Raw genomic sequence first — 19421 nt, 5'->3', positions numbered from 1 at the left:
TACCCCAACCCGCAGGTGTCGCGACCAATGCTGGATAAATCCTTTCATCGCAAAGTTCAAAGCCGTAAAATATTCACACACAGGGAGTCTTTTGAGACTATTATCGCAAAGACTGAAGAGAAGCTGTCAAAGGTGAGTTTAATTAGCAGGGAGCCTTGAGTATTCGAACTCCCAGGAGAAATCCCACCGAGCAGGCCTTTAAGCCGCCTTAAAGTTCTGTTCGAGCAACACAATACGCATACGCAATGTGGGCCGTTCGAATTGCCTGCGAAATGCCGTCTATTGTGCGTGTGCCCATTCACCCTTTTCTGTGATTACCCATAAATTGGCCATACAGCCCCGATTGACCATCTAACTCTTCTTTCCCCGTTTCCCATTTTCCCCAGTGCCGCGTGGATTACAAGCAGTGCCACCTGGCCCACCGACAGAATCCCAGCCAGCACTCGCTCACCGAATACATCGACGCCCACAATGCGTACGTGCAGCAGCTGCATGCCACGAATGGCATGCTGGAGGCCTACCACACGGACACCCTGCCCCAGCAGATGCAGGAGCTGGAGGAGATCCACAACGACCTGGTCGCCATTGTGTCCGACTCGCTGATGCAGGGCGCCGAAGTAATTGCCGGCAAGGTGAGTGCCCGCCGACCAGTGATTTATCGCTGCAGCAGGTGGTTGTGCCACACAATGTCGCAGGCGGGGCGGGGCGGCAGTGGCACCTGGAATTCGAGTTCATTTCTCGCGGCGCCCTTTGTTTCCGCGAAATAATTTGTACACGATTATAATAATTGCCCGGAGTAGCAATTTGCCGTGGTAATTTGCCTAATGCGTGGGCGGACCCCTCTAATGATGCCCACACATTTATGCTAGTTGGGCCTGGGGGTAAATGCAAAAAATATGGATGTCTGAAAGGCAGATTTAGGATAATAATTTAGTAGCATGTCGTACCTTTATTCGTGAAAGCCTTAAAGAATTAAATTAAAATGAAGTATGGTTATGAAAAGCGGGAATATACCAAATACTTAAAGGTGTTACTCTTTCATTTGAGGCTGAAATAGTTATGATCTCTGATCTTCCCCAGGCCAACGACCAAGCCAAGCGGTACATCAGCCTGACAAACCAGTGCGGAGCGGTCTCGCCCCAGCAGGATCTGGTGAACTTCGTCCGCCTGTTGGCCCAACCATCGCAGGCCCAGAAGATCCCCAGAAGAGTGTTTGCATCGCCCCAAGGAGAGCTCGGCGAGGAGGCAGGCGACCATAGTGTGAGTAACCGGCGGAGCATGTGTCCTTCGGGCCAAAGTGATTGTATTGTGGCCACATGTCCTTTGCAGGAGATGACGCCCTGCCTGCGGAACGAGCTGGTCTTCGACCGCCACTCCACTTTGTCACAGCGCTCCGCGTTGGAGTCGCTGAAGCGAGAGGCCATCGAGTTGGAATTGCAAATACGCCAGCTGCAGGTGAGATGAATCGTAGAAACCGAAACGACCTGTCAGTTACACAAATGTTTACTGGCTTTTAAAATAACTGGTTAAAGACTTTCCATAGCTTTTATTTGGAGCTTTCTGCTAATAACCAAAAAATACTTGTGTTTTCGAAAACTTGATTAGGTTTAGTTTTCTACAGCTCGTCGCTTTCCGAGGATAGTCCTTCCGATTCCAAGTTGCGATCATGGGCTTTTTCATTTAACTTGGAAATTAATGACGCCACTATGAGCATATAATATGTTTCAAGAGCTATAAAAGGTCACAAAGGTCATTATATTTAGAAACCATACAATTCGTTATATTTCGGCTTACTTATTGACGGCACTGCTAAGAAAACTTGCGTAATAGTAAAGTTGCGCATGGTATTATTGAGATTCGTCACAATAGTCGTAAAGACTGAATTATATATCCAGAGGAAAAGGCAAACTTGATAGCCCTGAATAAGAGTAATAGAAGGATTTTCATAATTTGTTGTATCTTTTTATAAGTCTCACCCATTTGCTTCCGATAATAAGCAGTATCGAATTGAGAACCGTGACCAAATCGAGGCCCATGGTGAAGTAGTGGGTTGTGCGATAAAGGAAAATCCTCCGAATTATGCCCTGTTGATCCATTCTGGTGACCCAATGGGGATCCGGAAGCATTGAACTAGGACCCGATTCCCTGAGTTGGTGATGTATGATTAGGATCTGCACCAGGCTCATCAAGGCTTCAATAATTGCTATTATCCTGCAGCCCTTCTCCAATCCAAAGAAATAAAAGGCGGTATGCAATCGAGGGAAAGATTTTAACTTGCGCTTTAAGGACCTAATTCGTCCCCAAAAAAAAGTTTTCACTGCCTCTAACATTTTCAAGCGATTGATTACTTATTGTAAAATATTTCAGATACGAAAATCACTGATAAAAGTTTATAACTAGCCTACTTTTAAAAGGGATTTTTACTCGTGTTTACAATCAATTTGAGCGTGTTTCTTATTTTCCCACCCGCAGGACTCCATTGAGGCACTGAACCGAACCCAAACCCGCGGGATCGAGGGTCAGCTGTACAACAAGGTCAACGAGCTGCAGGAGGATTTGTCCATGAAGAAGTTCGACCTGCGGGCCAAGCAGATTCACTTGGCGGCCATACGGGCTCAGGTGAGTTCATGAAGGAGAGGTGAAAAGCTCTCAAGCTTAGTGGGAAATTGCTTCCCGGAAAAGCAGGGAATGTTACCATTTTGAAATCAAGTTTTGGCCAACGGAAAGCTCTCGCTCAGCTTTCCACATACCTGTTGCTGGCAGCTTTCCGACGAGAACTTTTCACGGCCGAGAAATCTGATGTGTTCTTAGGCGGGGTCGGGTCCCGACACGCCCCCCCGTTTGCACGCTCGAAAGTACAGATGAACTGGCGCTCGTATGTAGGTCAAACAGCTGATTGCTGACTGCGCATGTGACCCAAGCGTTTTGCCATCTCGCTCACTCTCCTTGGGCCATGGAAAGCCGCCAGCAGCCAACTGTGGGTTAGGTTCGTCCTTCGCCTTTCGCTTAGTCCTGCGGTAGATTAGCTTGTGCGTGGTCAGTGCGGCAGTATGGCTTGATTTTCCCCGGATTTTCCCAGTTGCGTGTGTTTGGATTCGGACTGGGGGTTGCCAATTAAGAATCCTCTTTGTGCAGTGCGACTTGCTTTGTTTTTCTGTGGTTTTAACCAACGATTTCTGTGTGGCGGGGTGGGAAAACCAGCAGGCTGTGACTGTAACCTCAACCTCGGAGCCTCCAAGTGAATCAGCTGTTGCCGAACCAGGCTCGGAAAAGATTTGAGCAAGGCAGTGAGAAGGAAAGAGAGACCGAGAGAGCTCGCTCGGAAAATTGCATGCGAAGCGTTGCCAGACCTTTCGGCCGACTTTCCCGATGTCGCTGTTTATAAAAGCAGCGTGCAACGGTCGCTCCAAGTCAGTCACGTGCTTGCACTCCGACGTATTCGAAACGCGGCTCGCCAGCTCCGTTCTTGGGTGATCCGCTCGACAAATTAGCCGTAGCCGTAGCCGTAGTGCCGTAGCCGTAGTTCCGTAGCCGTAAAGCGTGTCCGTAAGCCGTAAAGCGTAGACCGTCGACCGTATCCGTATCCGTGTCTGTGAACGCCTCGTCGTCGTCGTTCTTCGTCGCGTCCGAGGTGTGATTGGCTGCCAATCGCGCCACTGGAGGGCCAGCTGAACAAAAACTACGAAAGAAACACAAACCTGAAAACAAATAATTAATATATATCCCCAAAACAGACACCATTCATATATATGTCCCCTAATATATATGCCTAATTTTAGAGAGCGCAGTTCAGGGCAGGCTTTTCTAGGCGAGTTGTTCTCTATTCTGATAGCCACACAAGAATTGAATTGAATTGAGTGCAGCGCGTAAGTAACCAAACGATGATCAATCCAGTAATGCAACCAACTAGTCGACAGTCCATGTAAAATACTTAGCTTTATTAACCAATCACGCATACGCACCGTGCGCCGAACGAGCTCGCATTTTGAATCGGAAACAAGATGCGATGATTCTATGTAGCACTGCCAGAATTTCTTCGAATCTTTTGCTTGCCTTTCTACTACCAACATTCTAGCCAGTAGTCGAAATTCGCGGCCCAGATTGGCCAAACTCACCCATCAGAAGCTAGTGCAAAGTAATGCAAAAACACAACTCAAATTCTAGCCAACAAACTCGTATGTACTGTAAATAACCAATACTCTTTGCTAATCTAGATGTAGTTTGACTTATCTTACTCAGTAATTGCAACATCAACTATGTAAAATTCTATCTAGAGCTAGAGGCTCGGCTCGCTTGCATTTTGTAATTTCGTGACCTTTGTGCCTGCACCGCACCACCCGAATGTGGGTGCAGTCGCAATAGCACCCGTACACTTGTAACCACCAACTATCAGATACCAAATACCAACTACCAAATACCAACCACCCACAACACACTCCGCATCCGTATCCGCATTCGCATACGCATCCGCATCTGAATATCCGCCTCCGATGTCGCGAGGAGTGGAAACCCGTTTGTGAACGGCCGACACTTGGGAAAAGCAGAGACTAGCGAACCCGGCGACACCTCGAAATTAAGTTAGAACACTTTGCGTAAATAGCAGTAGCCGAGAGCCACACGCACACGCACACCAACACCAACCAACCCACATTGTATCCGAATAAATTATATATATCTGCCCACCATGCGCGTTATCGTTCTCAAAAAGAATCGGCCCAACAAGCGCGGCACGCCCACGGCAGCAGCGGCCTCCTCCTCGCGAGAACCGCCCAAAAAGTCGCCGTACGCCAAAGTAAGAATTTGAACTCGATACTCCCAATATTTGGTTTCCATTTCCCATTTTCGGCGATGAAGTACTCGTTATCGCGATAACGAGCGTTTCAGCCTTTGTTTCCTGTCCAATTTGCCAGTGCAATCAATTTTTGAGATACTCCCCGATATATATATATATCCGTATATATACACGAGTTTTGTGTACATTTGCGTGAATTTCCCATGCAAATGTGCAAGTTTTCGCGCCGCGCGTGTGTATTTCATGATTTCCAATGCAAATGCAATTACTTAGCCATAATATCAGCATGTTTAAGTAGCAATCTGTGCATATTTAGCTCAAAAATTGGTTGTAGAGGCCAGGCATGCTAGCGAAATATTTATTTAAATACTAATACTATGTTTAATTTAAGCTAGAAACAAACTAGACTGCGAACTTATAAAATACTATATTCATGGTCTTGATATACAAATACGAATACGAATAAATATAACACATTTTTTATTAATTTTATTAAGTGTACTCGCTTTTAAAGATAAGGAATGCCTCTTAAAAATATAATAAGTACAACCTTGATCCAGTTAAAGCAAAACCATGGGTACAATTAAATTATCTAGCATATAACTAAGCTTCCCCGCTGTGTGTGTAAAGCACTTCCGTTTCCTGGACATTAAGGCGAAGTTTTTCCTGTAATTTCAACACCAACGAGAGAACCACTGCGCAGAAATAGATTTCAAGAACTGAAAGCGAAGCAAAATAGAAAATAAGATACGCATTACATTTGAAATTCCAACCCACTTACAAATTGAAATAGTGCGAATCGGCAAATTCTGCAGGTCGTTATCTTGCAAAATATGAATGAGACTGCTTAGCATCAGGGTAATGGCAGTGATGCAAAGCCACAGGATTAGACAGGAGGTGTGACCCTGGGGAGTATATAAAAAGTATTAAATATTATCAGGCAATACCTTGGAAAGACTTACACACTCCGCGCCGATAATGAGCAGTATGGACCTGAAAATAGTCAAGGAATTTAGGGCCTTAGCGAAATACGTGTTGAATTCGAAGATCGGCATTGCCGTATTGGATCCGAGCATTTCCCCATCGGGTTCCCTTGTGACAAAAAGTGAATCCGATGACTGCGTTGTCGTAGTCCCCACATTCATATCCATTTCCTTCGCAAAGATACAGTACATTTGTATCAAGTTGACCAGAGCCTCGAATAAGGCTATTAGTTTGCAGCCCGTTTTCAGGCTGAAGAAATAACAGCAGCTGCTCAGGCGCTTCATTTCGTTGATATTGCGATTCAGGCGAGTCCAGCCATTCGGCGGCTCCAGCAAATTTCGGATATACGACATTCTCGAACGGTTCCAATGGATTACTTGAGTAAATGGCTGCCAACGTTTGCCTGCCAGCCTACTAATGAACTTTTCATCGCCGGCCCTTGATTGAGTTTTGGGCTCACTTCCGATTGGCCGTTCGGAGTTAAGTGCACAAGAAAATCCAATTTGATTTATAAGCTGCGTCGAGCAGGGACCGAAAATGGAGGAAAATCTAAAACAATTCAATTTTCCAAGTGTGGCAGAAAGAAACAAAAAAATCGCTTCCTTCCTTCCGCTTTTACCCCCCAAAAACCCCCCGATACTTGTTCAAGTTGTTCCGCCCGATTCGATGGCACAATCAGTTGCCCATAAGCGAAATTCCTTTACTGATTTCCTTTTAAAAGCATTTTTCGAATTGTCTTGACTGCGAGGAGCCACTTGAGCCAGCCCTCCAGCCCTCCGGCTCCTCTCGCTCATTTCGGTTTTATTCGACTTTCTTTTTGGCCCTGCTCGAAGAGCCTAGGGCCAAGTCGTGTTTCCCATTTATTTATTATTGTTTGGCATGCGGCTGCTGCACCACTGACAAGTCCGCAAAAAAACCCTGGTTCGGGTTCGGTTATCCCTTATCGTTCGCAGCCAATATGCTGGAATTATTTCGATTCGATTGAGAGTCGAAACTCATTCAATTAATTAATCCCCCGAATGGAATTATTCTTGCCGATTTAAAATGCACAAATGGACCACCTGCAAAGGCGATTAATTTCGCAGCCCTCGAGGAGATCGGCTGCTCTCGTTTGGGCTTTGAGTCCCGGGATTTATGTCGTGTCGCTACGCTTCTGCCAGCCGAAGGTCAGAAGCCTTGCTCCTAAAGGGTTAATTTTAAATTTATGGCCCGGCCCTTCTTACTTATTCCCGGTGAATCCTTGCCCTGGGACCTAGGCCAAATCCGTAGGCCAATCGTGACGGGGGGCCACAAATTTGCACGTTAACCGCAACCAAAGCAACAATGGCTCCCTCAATTTATGTAAGTGTGTGGGAGTGTGTCAGTGTGGGTGTGTGGGTATGGCGTTGTGGCCTTGTGTGCGTGCGTGTCCATGTGTGTGGGACGTGTGCGTGTGTGGGTGACACAGTGATATTTTTCTGGGCCCTGACACGTTATCTGGCCAACAGCTCTCGTGTCGGAAGGGAACGGCCCGTGTTGGTTCCTACTTTATTTTATTGCTTTAATAAATATGAAATGCGCTCACTTTTTTCCGGGCCTTCCTTCGGATTTCCAGAGGCATTCGGCATAGTTTTGGTTTTCCGCGCCACTTGCCACTCGCCACTTGCCCCTCGAGTGCCTCCAATTAGTCGGCCAAATTGGGTTCTTCTTTATGACAATCCTCTTAATCTTAATCACCCGACTTGATGGCCACAAGGAATTGATGCCGGCGCGTTGAATAGGAATATTTATACGCGTTCGCCTGCATATCTTCTGGTTCTATGCGAACGGGTCTTAATTTGCTCAGGCATAAATTTTAATTAATCATAAAAGCGCTGGCATAAAAATGCCAACAGGTCCCGCCAGCTTTTTCTCTTTCTTTTTCTCAGCGCCGCTCAGCTCCCGCTGCTCAATCCCCTCCAGCCGGCGCCTAGCACATCCAGGAATTCATATTCATGTTTAATAATAAATCACAAGATGCCGCTGTTCGCTGTTCACTGTTGGCTGTTCTCTGTTCGGAGGAAAGTTGGAGCCGCCGGAGGGCAATCGCGGCTGCATCCTTGGAATCCGCTCGGCAGCACAGCGAAAGTCAAATGCCAAAGGGAAGCCCAGTAAAATGGCGGCGGCATAAAAGGATTTGCGGCTAAAGGCAAATTTAATTAAAGACATCAGCTCCGGCTCGCACACAATGGCGCCGAATCAGGAGCAAATCCGCGCTCCAGCCCTTTTAATTGCCCACTACCTGTTCCTGTTCGGCGGCCGCCAAAAGGGTGGCTTCTCGGCCAAAACGAACGGCGAACAATGGAATTCATTTGCGCGTTTCGGTATCAATTAACCGACCGCTCATTCATCATCAGAGCGCCGTATCTATCGGATGTATGCTTCAACTAATTTAGTGAATGAACACGCGGCGCAAATGTTTTGCAGTTTTGCATTTTGCGCCGAAGGTCTCGCAGTTGCCTGATAAATATTTAAGTGGCTGGGCCACAGCCACAGACGAACAGAGGGGCCTAGACTACAATAGTATCCTATACTATTCAAGTTTGTAGGGAGATCTGGAAATAATATATCTTGTAGTTCCATTGAAAAACAACTTACATACGTTTAAATTCAAAAAATCATTCTCAGAGATCTTCAAACTTTATTTAATGACTTTTTCTCCACTGTGCATAACGTTTTATCTACCAAGTACTGGATGCAAACAGTTATAAATACATACATACCCTGACTGGGGGACAAGTGGGAGTGCCTTCGGGGTCGTTTGGCTGGAATAGACAGACAGATTTTTGGCTGTTTGGCGCTCTAGAGACTTCACATTTCGTTGACGCACGAATGGCACAAAAAACAGTTCAGTTCCGATTCCTGGCACTCGCCGCCATGGGTTTCTCGGATATCTGCATGCGGGTGTGTGTGCATTCATTAAAATTTCATTTGAAAATCAGCAGAAATGCTGCTGTAATCTGCTCTAGTCATTTGTTTTGCCAGCCACGAGAAGTTGCCATTGTATTCCCCTCGGCTCGCTGCTCCTTGCAAGGATATTCGCCTGTCAGCAGGAGCCGGGCTGATGGAAATCTGTGAAATTGGTAGAAAAAGTGCAGGGACAAGCAAATCGTAAGTTGATGCTTGTGTCTTGAATATTTTATTGCTGGAGAGATAAATCTGGTCCAGTACTGAATGGATGTGCCGAGTTTGTCTGTAATCGCAAACTTAGTTTCAGTCGTAACACAATCATTTCGTGTAAATTAAATATTAGCAGGGACATGAGCTCAGGCCATAACAGGCGACATTTTTTATTTTGTTTTAAAAGACTATAATTTATTTAATAAGTACAATAAAGTACAGTATATTTCATATTATTTAGTCTCTTTGTTGCACTTATTTTCCAGGCACGTGTTGATTTTGCCGCTAAAATATCATTTGTAATTTGATTTATTTAGTGAAATGTGTAATAACATAACTGCGAGCAGTTTTTGCTCATCAATTTAATTAAAACACAAATTTGCGCAGCAAAAAGTTCTTTAAATTTCAATTTTGTTTGGATGTAGCGAGATACCAGCCAGTGTTCTCCTATTAATTTTACTAGCATATTTTGTTATCTTTCTCGCTGTTGCAACTCGAATTACATTTTTATTTCTCCCCCGACGGTTTGAGTTAAATTTACGATTGCGCCAAACAGTATGCCATTGCTCGGCGAGCCAATAAAGCCCGCTCTTTATGGAGGGTCGAAGTCCGAGAGAATGATTTGGATTTGGACGGAAAACGGCAAACGGAAAACGGGAAGCGGCGAGGACCTAATGGCTTAAAAATGCGGCCACCCACTAATGCGAACCCTTCGGATCCGCTTGCCCGCTCCTGCGAAGCTGACGGCTGTTTATCTGACATTCATAGTTTATGCTCGGTGCTCTGCTCACCTTTCTCAACAAGATAAATGCAGCTGAATTTCCCTGGGAAACGGGATAAAAGAAAATGAGGAAAGCACCAGGAGGAGGGGGAGGGGAGGGAAAACCTCGATGGCAGCAAGAGCCAAAGCAGCAATGATAAAACTAGTAAAGCATACAACATTGTTTGACTTTGTGGATTTGGTGAGGCGTGGAGCAGTTCCACTCCACTCCACCCACTTGCCACCGAGCGCCCGGAGCATTTTTGGCAGTTAACCCGTAAAGATGATAAATGCGAATGTCTTTGCCGTTTGAGTTTGAGTTGTTGCAGTGCCTACTCAAGGAATTTATGGCCATCCGAGTCTGCAAACAAAACAAGAATAAGAACGAGTACGAGTACGAGAACAAGAACGAGAACGAGAGCGAAAACAATCAGAGAAAATGGAAAAAGCGGGGCCAAGCTCCTTGAGTTTTCCGCTCCCGGGGAGATTGACAGGCCAGCTGGCCGAGTGCCATCTCCGCAGAATCCTCTGCTCCGCTCGCTTCCACAGAAACAGAAAGTCACATTAATCAACACTTAAACGTTTAATTGCCGTACATTAATCTTGAGGTTAAGCCGCCTCGACTTCGCTTACCCCCGCCAACTGTCAATTTGGCCCGGCGTGTGGGTGTGTTCCTGCGGCCTTTTTGCGACTGCTCCGGCATTAAATGTGTCATTTGGCAATTAACTTTCCGGCCCCTCTCGGCTCGGGTGACAAATTCGGGGCTCGCCGCTTGTAAATATTGATGGGCCGCGCGGCACGAGGTGGCAGCAGCAAATCTGGCCCGAACCGAGCTGGCCAAACAGTTGATGGACCGTTGCCAAAATTATGTTCGAGCTTATGCCGCTGGCTTGCAGCTGTCGCAGTTTTGATTGAAATATGAGCGCCGCTCCGCCGACGATGTGACCTCTCTGCACCCGGCCTCCAAAGTCCCGGCTTTCGCGACGAGTTAATTAATTTCCACGTTGACATTTCACTCTGCTGTATATTTAATGAGCGGGCTTCGGTTGCGGCTGCGGTTTCACTCCCCGCCTCCTCTCTATTTATCTGAACCAACATATATTTTCCGAGTTGACAAATAAATAAATACGGCGGCGAGAGCTGATACTAAGATCTTAATAGGTGTCAAAAATAAACGTAACGTCATATTTTCGTTTTGAACGTGACTTTCATTTATACCCGCGTATAAATATTCATTTCACCAGTTTTTGCTCCCCTTTTAAATATTTATTGCGGCCAAACTCGAAATGGGGAATTTCAACTAAAAATATTTCCCAAGCTGGCAAATATTTTGTGGAAAGTTCATGCTCAGATTTTAGCAGGTGGCTAAATGCTTGACATAATTTCGTTTGGAATGTGACTGTTATTTGTAACAAAGTTGCTATTTATATATGTCGTTTTTTATTTATATTCCCCCATAAGTTTATTAATTTTACCTGAGAAAAAACACATGTCCTTATACTTCATAGTTTTATTGGGTCGTTGCAAACAATCTTTTCAAAGTTCTTGCTGCTTGTCATTGCCCCAATTTTTCGAGTTACGAGTATGTGTGCTTTAAGTTATCCACTGGATTCACTCTACTTATCCGCATCAACATGTATTTTCCTGCCAGAAAAATAAGAATGGCTTGGCGAAAGTTGATCCTGAGAGCCAAATAGATGGCTAAATAAATTCCATAATTTCATTTGGCCGCTGCATATTCAATAAGAAAAACTTTGGCCGCAAGAAAATAAAATAACAACGTTTACCAGCCGCATAATCTATACCCGTCTCTCTTTCCGCTTCGGCTTGCACGTCTGTCCATCTCTCTTTCTCCCTCTCTCTTTCTTTGTGCAAGTGTGGGTGAGTGTGTTTGCCTTTGCCAGTTGCATTTCGCCTTCAAAAGGAAAAGTTTTGCACTATTTGCTTGGCACTTGTCTTTTATTTTGCCTTACACTTATTCCTTACTCCCCCTGCCGCCATTTCTCCTCCGCTTTCTTCGCTTTTTATTTTCCGCTTTTTCAATTTTTATTTATGCAAATAAGTTTCGCCTGGCATTGTTGCCCGCCGCTGCTTGTTATCGCATAAGGATGTTGTTACAAGTTTACTGCTCATTCCCTCCTCCTGCCCGCCTTTGTCGTTGTCTATATTCTGTGCTGTCCTGCCGTGCCGTATTTTCCTTTTGGCCCGGCCAGCATGTAGCTGTTGGCCACGGCTGGCCGCCCACGACAAGTGTTACGAGTGTCAGTAAAATAGTTGAATAATGGCAACTGCCATGGCAAAGGCAATGGCAATATCAAAGGCGCAGAAGTGATACCGTCTGCTCTCCGTTGTCGAAAGTTTAATTATCACTGTGTTCTCCCTCAGTGTGCCATGTGAGCTCAGTTTGCTGTTTGAATTTTAAACTTTCCCCCTCGTTTTTCTCGTTTTTCCGACTACTGGCATTTCTGTGGTCTGAACTGCGAACTTTGTGCATTTGAACTTTTTGCCTGCCGTCTGCCCTTTTTTGGGTTTTTTTCCCTCGTGTGCTCGCCAGCAGTCCATTTCTGTGGTCAATGGGCATCGCACACTTTGGGCCAAATTCGAAGAAATCACGCATACGCCTTGTGCCCGGCAATTAACTCGAGCGCCTGAGCATTTTGTAATGCCCATGCGACAGGCGGGCAGGCAGTCATGCCGAAAAATTTCCATATCCATATTCATGTGCACACACTCACGCATTTTATCGCAGTTGCAATTTTTTGCCGGGCCAGCCTCATGCATTTTTATTACTGCTGTCGCTAGTGCTTTGCATATATTATTAGGAGGCAGCTGCAGAATGTGTCCTCCTCCGCCCGCAACACCCTCCGCACCCGCACTTGCCCCATCAGGAGCAGCGTGTGCCGCACTCATTTGCAGCGTTTGAAATATGCCAAGGAGCTGCCACAAATTTGTGTGCCGAGAAATCAATGAAAGGCAGCACAGCGAAAATTGGGAACTACATTTCGAGAGTGAATTACTTTTAAATACATTGCTTTAATTTAATGGTTTTTAGGAAACTCTTAAAGAAGATTTATACAACGAATTCCTTATTCCCACAAGTACACATTTTCGAAATTCACTTTTAAATATTATAGTTTGTTACCTAATACTTTTGTGTACAGAATGTTCTCCTGCAGTGTTCCCTCTTTTCGTGATAACAACCTCAATTGCTGAACTATTTTTCCGGGTGAAGTGGGTGGGGTTCCCCTAACGAAGTGCTCGCCCATCGCTGCCATTACCACCATCCACTTCCTCCCAGCTTGAAGTGCTTCATAGAGTGGGCACTTCATTACACAACCCGTGCATTTCTCAGGATTCGGGGAGTGCCGCTCCTTGGGGCGAGTGGTAAACGGTGCCACGTGATGTGCATAGACAAGCGGATTTGCATTGATCGCGGCTGCAAATGAAGAACGCGGCAGCCAATTCGGTGACACCATCAATTTGCGATAAATCAATGCGCCACGGGGAAAATGCAGAGCTGCGATGGCAATGCAAGTGTGCATGTCATTTAATCTCTGCTTTCGCTGACGTCGTGACAAGTTGATTGCGAATCCGCCCGGATTGTTCGCTGCAATTCGATTCGGTCGGGTTCGCAGCACTCCGCTTCCGAAAACTTTGTGGCACGTTCCAGGGCTTCAATTAAAGCCTCGTTTGGGGAGACTTTACGGTGGCCAAGTGCCCGGCACTAGTCTCATTTGGAGTCCCACTCCCCCAATCCCCAGCTCTCCTCTGCTCGCATCGCACATGAAAATATGCTGGAAACACAATAAATGAGGCGGAGGTGGGCCAGTGCGAGTAAGTGCAACTGGTACAAGGCCGAAAGTTTTTGCAGCACATCGAGCCACAAAGCGCAGAACGTGGCGCTTTCTTTTATACATTTGCTCCAGGTACACACATATCCACCATCCATATCCATATATAGTGGGCTATAGTACAGTAGAGTGCCAGCAGTATAGCACTTTCAATGGCTGTTCGGAAATGTGCGCACTCGTGTCTGTGTGCGTTTCTCTGTGTGGGCGTGTCGCATTTAAGCCGCAGAAATCGCCCTGGGGTCTACCATCTTATGTGGCTTTAATAGAAAACGAGCGGAAAATCGCTTATTATGCCAAAAGGAAATAGTCGCTCTTCCCTTTCCCTTTCCCTTTCCCTTTGTCCCTTCTTTTACTTCGGAAAGAAATGTGCCAGCGACAGCGGCCGTAATTTGACTTTATATATTTCTCGGTCTTAGCCATGAACCGAGTTCATGCAACATTTGGCTTGCCAGCAAATTTGGGCCAAGGCAAGGGAGACTTTCGAGGAGCTAGCCAGCCTGCTTAATTGCTGAGGGATTGCTAGATCTCCGAGAGGCTCAACTTCTTGTTTCCAGTGGGTTTAATTGGATTCAAATCGTCATCGATTTGAATAGATCAGCAGGGAAACAGTTTACGTGTCTCGCATAGTTATCGTTTCATTTCCCTTTCATTGTGCTGCTCATTTGCCTGTGAACACAAACAGTACACTGGGAAAAGCAGTAGCAGTTGAGTGATAGTGATTAATACTTTGAATATCTGAAGTGGATTAGTTCTCTTGTGCTCATACATCAGAAGAGCTTATCTTTATTAGATCATTAAAATATCTAAAAACTTATAGCACTTTAGTAATCCATTTGCTTATCAAATATTGTTCATGTTTTTCTGTGTGCACGCAATATTTAAGAGGTGGCAATTGTAAGTGGGGGATGCAGCTGGCTGGTGTTAGCGAAAATATTTTCAAAGAAAACATTGTTCGTGCTTTCCCCCCGATCCGTCCTGCTCAATTTATAAACGATTCGTGCGGCAAATGCATTGGCATGGAATTTTAATTGGATGATTTCTGGCCGGGCCACGTGTTGTTGGCCAAAAGGGAAAAACTATGCCATAAACATGTGTACTGCCAAACGAGAGCTGTGAGCGGTGAGTTTAAGCAGCTTTCCTTGCCGACAAATATTTCAATGTTGTTCCAGACGCTCTGCTGCCAAAGATAATCCCCTAGCTCAACACATATTTTATGGGGCGTGGTCGTGGGCGTTTGGGTCCAGGCACGAACAACTTCCATTTCCACATTGGCAGGCCATAAACGAGAATCCCGGGACGTGGGACGAGGGACGTGGGTCATGCGGAGTGTCCTGCCGCACCACGTTCGTGCCAGTATGTATAATGATGTGGTCTTCCAGTCTGTCCTGCCAAGCGTGAAATGTATGACAAAAGGAGCAAAACAAAGCTGGCGAGTGTTAAGCTAAAAATACATGCACATCGCACACATCGCAGGCGAACAATGGCCAAAGCCAGCAAAATCAACACCCGGGACCCGGACTCGGGGAGCAGCTGCTCAAATCCAATAACAAATTATATGCACTAGACAATTGGTCCTTTATTGCGACAGAGGCAGCGGCAGAGGCTAGGCAGAGGATGAGGAAGAGACAGCAGCAAGGACGACAAGGACGGCGACTTTTATGCGAAAAGTGCAAAATGATTTACGATTATGTTGATAAAATGGCTTAAATAGTATTTTCATTTCTTGATGCTCGAGTGCACTTTGTGGCATCATCCCTGCTACTCACACACACACACATACTGGCGCGCACGCAAGTCGGATCCCTACACCCACACACATTCAATTGTCTGCTGCGGCAAGAGTGCCGTATGATTTGTTTGCGCTTAAGCAGCGACGACAGCGGAGGAGCTTTTTCTGCAGCATACTTTTCAGCGCCAAGACGGCGAGCATGTGTGGGTGAGCGCGCTCCACTCATGTGTGTGGGTGTGCTTTGGATGGCTTGAAATATTCATGGCCCTGACGCTCCCTGGCCTGTCCTTCTTCCGTTTATTCTGGCTTTTACTCGGCCAAGCTTCACTTTAAGTTTGCCTGCCAAATGTGCCGACTTTAAAACTTTTCCCTTTTGCATATGAAATCTTTTCTGAGAAGCGGACTCGGATCACTGGCCATATGCAGCCGGCATTGGCATTGGTTTCGTTTATGCCAGCTCTTGCTGAATAATGAATGCCCGGGCGGAGCAAACCTCGATATTCCTTCTTGGCTTTTATCCGCAACTTTTCACTCCACCGCTCGAATTCGGGGGTTCTTTTGTTAAGGATTTTAAAAGTAAAATGTTCCGTATGAATAAGTCAACACTTATAAGGCTTTTAGTTAAGTCGGTACAGTATATTTATAAGACCGAGAATATGAAACCCCGGGACCTTTTTTTCTGTGTATCCCCTTATGCACGTGCAGCTGCATCCGCTCTTATTGATTAAGTCGCTCTGAAAGAGGGAAGGAAAAATCCTGGAGTCGGGATGCGGAAGCGATGAATAAAATATTAATGCACTCGCTTTCCATAATTGAATAAAAACCGCAAACATGTCGCCGAAGAGTTCATTTCATTTGGCGGCCGTGCGTTGGGGTTAAAACGTGTTAAAACCCCCCGACATTCTTGGCTTTAGTAGTGCCCCCGGCCACGTTCCTATCTCGCTGGCTTAGCACAAAAACCCATAAAGCTAAATCCAACTACTTTACAGACGCCGAGTCCTAACGCGCAATTGACTTTGTATGGCTGGCTAAAGGCAAATTGCCCGTGAAATTATGGCAAATACTCCACGCTAACTTTCAAGGCCGAGAAGGCGCCTTCGAAACACATAAATCACATCGGCCCAAGGCCTCGGAATCAAATTGTTGCCTGCTCACCATTATTTATTATTATTAGTACATGCGAGTGCCACTCGAGTTGATATCGGAAAACAGGAGCGACAAGCCGACTCTCCAATCTGAATAAATGGTGAGCTTATGAGGTGCAATCGGTCCCCAAATCGGTCTATATCCCCAGCAACTGACCTGTCAACTGGCCAGCCGAATGACTGAGTGACCCAATGACTGACTGACTGAGAGACTGAGGGACTGAGGGACTGACTGACTGCTTGACCGATGGACTGGCTCTAATTGGATTTCCGATTTTCTACTTGTTTCACGCACGCAAGCCGCCCTGTTGACGTTGTTTTTGCTCTTGTCGCCGCTGATGGCGATTAACTTAATTAATGTCACACACTAATGACAACTCAATGCGATTATGCTGACATCTGCATTGGCCAGAACGCCGCGCCGCCGGAGTGGCGGACTAAATTAAATTGAGAAATTAACAACGGGGCGGCACGGGGCGGATAATTCGAATTTCAATCGGCAATCGAGCTCGAGTAGCGAACGCGATTAATAAATGAATAGCTAATGAGTGGGCTCCGCCCGCATTCCGCCCGATAATCACCGGAGTGCTGGGCGTTGTCGGGCGGGCTGACTTTTTAAGCCCCTAATTAGTTCGTTATGAATTGCCCTGCCAACAGCGGAGAACAGAACGCAGTCGAACGGTAAAGCGAGCCAATTGAGATGCGGCCCGCAAATCATTGGCAGGTTGGCAGGGCCAACGGACTCGCCGCTAATGTTGGCAGGGCCTGATCAGGTCCTTTGTCAGTCACACTTGATCCACATTCCACATGCCACATGCTAGCAATAGTAGCGGCAACAACAGGAGGGCACCAACGGATGCACCAGCTGCAGCACCGAAAACAAACATGCTGTCGGCTCTTCAGTGGTCCAATTGAGTATGCAAATCTGTTCGCTGGCAACACTCAGAAAAAATTCAAGAATTTTAAGTTATACTACTAAGTATTGTCTGTATTTTCACTAATTACTGAAAACATATTATTATCAGTATTGGTTATGAGAAAAGTTGCATTTTGCATGAATTTAGTTACCCCGGTTTTACTATTTTTGCTGAGTGTACGAAAGTTGGCAGTGGCTGGGACTTGCTCCTGCTGCTGTTGCTCAATCATCGGTTAGGCGGGTTGAGGCCTCGTCATCGCCAGCTACACTAACAGCCTATAATCGCAACTTAACATGCTAACAGCGAGGATGTGGGGAGTGCGGAGAGGGGGGTCAAGGGGCAAGGGACAAAGATCCAAGGAGCAGCGCCAGAGACTGAAGCATCAGTGCAAACATCCTTCACATGCCGGATATCGCACAATCTCGAAAAAAACAAAAAAAATGTGAAACCAGCTTGACAGGCTGCCATCCTGCAGCTAGTCCTGCCAACCTCAACCTCGTCGCTTCCGAGTGCCCCATGTTGCACTAAATGACTCGCCCACAGCCACGCCCACCCACATATGACAGGGGCGAAGGGGCGAAGGGGAGGCGAGGCAAGGGACGGATGTGTCGAGTGCGTTGCACTGAATTTTACAGCTTTTGTTTCGCCGCTCGAGCTGCTCTTTCTCTCTTTTGGATGAGCCTGTGCTTTATATGCGTTTATCTCTCTGGCAGCCGCCTTTTCGTATTGTTCCTGTTGTTGCATGCAGCTGGCGGCAGGCCTCCTTCTGCTTGCTTATTGGCAGAGAGGTCCTTGGTCCTTGCGCCTTGTGCCTGAGCAACGTTTACAAACATCCAGTTGAGTGGCTCTGAGTGTCATTGTTCTTGAACATTTGAACATGTGTTGTCAGTGCGAGACCTGCACAGCTGAATGCGCACGGGGAAGACATCCATCTCCCGCCTCTACACTGTAAAAAATAATGTGCCATTCGCCGCCAGACTTCCATAACGCAAAACCTCTTGGTTTTACTGCCTGCGCTGCAGAAACATTCGCTGTAATCGAGTTTCATTATCATAACTTTCGCCGTCTCCACAACCTTTTAAGCGTTTTTATCACAACCCCTTTTTAAAAGTTTTGACAGTCAGCCATAATTAAGAGAAAGTGCACTTAACATTTTTGAATAATTAGTACATGCAAATAATTATCAATTTCATTTCTTTGACAGCTGGCAGAGTTCCTAATTGATATTTAATTTTATTTGTTTTTGGTTGCTGCTTTTGTCAAAAATTCAAAATTGATTTTTGATAGCTGATATTCAAATTTTAATGTTCGGAGGTAAAATGATAGATAGGTGTTGATGGATACTAATTACGTATATATTCGAATTGAAAAAATCACTCACTTTTCGGTTCTGTGCTTCTATTTTCTTATCCCACAACTCCTCGAAATTTCACAATATCATCTCATCACGCTCCAGCGGCTGATTGCGCCAAACCAAAATGCAAAATGCGATTATGAAAGCGATTTTGGCCAAGTTTTAATTCGATGTTTCGCGGCGCAACTTCCGGCGGAAAGCACTCAAGCCGCCGAGCGGAAAACTTTGGCCCGTTGTCACCTTGTCGCCTGGCTGCCCACTTTGCCAATATCTGGCCAAATGCAATATAGCCGCAGCTGCAGTGCGGCGACTGAGCAGCCGAGCTGAGGAGGAGGAGGAGTGCAACTACAACCATTAGCATTTGACACAAGAATGGAATAGAAGTCAACAGAAGAGCGGGCCAAGTGAGCCTCTTGAAGTGCGAAAAGGCGAAATGGGAAAAAATATTTGCCCTGCCAGAAATTGACAACTGTTTGCTTAGTTGAGAGTGTTTGCACCCCAGGCCAAAAACCCGACCGAACACCCCGACCGAAGCCCGCCTCCCCTGCAATCGCCCGGAATCCCCCCAAAGCACCGATGCAGCTGGCTCTGAAAGCGGAAATTTGACACTCTCGTTCCCACTTTCACTTTCGCTTGCGCCCGCAGGGCCATAAACTGGGGAATAGGAATAGTGGGCGATGGCGGGATGGCCAGGGGGGAAAGTGGGGGGAGGGGGAAGTGCGAGAGTGGCAGTGAGGAAGATGAAAACATT

At 46.1% G+C, this 19421-nt stretch overlaps 2 protein-coding genes and 1 pseudogene across 2 annotated transcripts; 1 reads left to right on the top strand and 2 right to left on the bottom strand.

Moving 5' to 3' along the window:
- Positions 1-19421, top strand: part of LOC108101854 — a 56815-nt pseudogene that overhangs the window by 5573 nt on the left and 31821 nt on the right.
- On the bottom strand, positions 1532-2359 carry LOC108101857. Its single transcript, XM_017206376.2, has 3 exons — positions 1977-2359; positions 1795-1918; positions 1532-1731 (listed from the first exon to the last, which is right to left on the bottom strand). Exons 1-3 carry the CDS (start codon positions 2328-2330, stop codon positions 1616-1618), a joined length of 594 nt encoding a protein of 197 aa, XP_017061865.1. The 5' UTR covers positions 2331-2359; the 3' UTR covers positions 1532-1615.
- On the bottom strand, positions 5260-6192 carry LOC108101855. The gene is made up of 3 exons (XM_017206375.2): positions 5755-6192; positions 5574-5697; positions 5260-5511 (listed from the first exon to the last, which is right to left on the bottom strand). Exons 1-3 carry the CDS (start codon positions 6127-6129, stop codon positions 5396-5398), a joined length of 615 nt encoding a protein of 204 aa, XP_017061864.1. The 5' UTR covers positions 6130-6192; the 3' UTR covers positions 5260-5395.

The sequence above is a fragment of the Drosophila ficusphila genome, unplaced genomic scaffold (assembly GCF_018152265.1).
Source record: "Drosophila ficusphila isolate 14025-0441.05 unplaced genomic scaffold, ASM1815226v1 contig_414, whole genome shotgun sequence".
NCBI lineage: Eukaryota > Metazoa > Arthropoda > Insecta > Diptera > Drosophilidae > Drosophila > Drosophila ficusphila.
The sequence above is the reverse complement of the archived record's forward strand: the minus strand, read 5'-3'. Positions and strand labels throughout refer to the sequence as shown.

What these genes read in the sequence shown, in the direction of transcription:
- LOC108101857 (XM_017206376.2), bottom strand. Translation starts at nt 2,330, where the DNA reads ATGTTAGAGGCAGTGAAAACTTTTTTTTGGGGACGAATTAGGTCCTTA. An exon ending in TTATTATCGGAAGCAAATGG is followed by an intron (nt 1,919 to 1,976) that starts GTGAGACTTATA and finishes ACTCTTATTCAG; the next exon opens with GGCTATCAAGTTTGCCTTTT. An exon ending in CTTAGCAGTGCCGTCAATAA is followed by an intron (nt 1,732 to 1,794) that starts GTAAGCCGAAAT and finishes GACCTTTTATAG; the next exon opens with CTCTTGAAACATATTATATG.
- LOC108101855 (XM_017206375.2), bottom strand. Translation starts at nt 6,129, where the DNA reads ATGTCGTATATCCGAAATTTGCTGGAGCCGCCGAATGGCTGGACTCGC. An exon ending in TCATTATCGGCGCGGAGTGT is followed by an intron (nt 5,698 to 5,754) that starts GTAAGTCTTTCC and finishes TATACTCCCCAG; the next exon opens with GGTCACACCTCCTGTCTAAT. An exon ending in GATTCGCACTATTTCAATTT is followed by an intron (nt 5,512 to 5,573) that starts GTAAGTGGGTTG and finishes CTTCGCTTTCAG; the next exon opens with TTCTTGAAATCTATTTCTGC.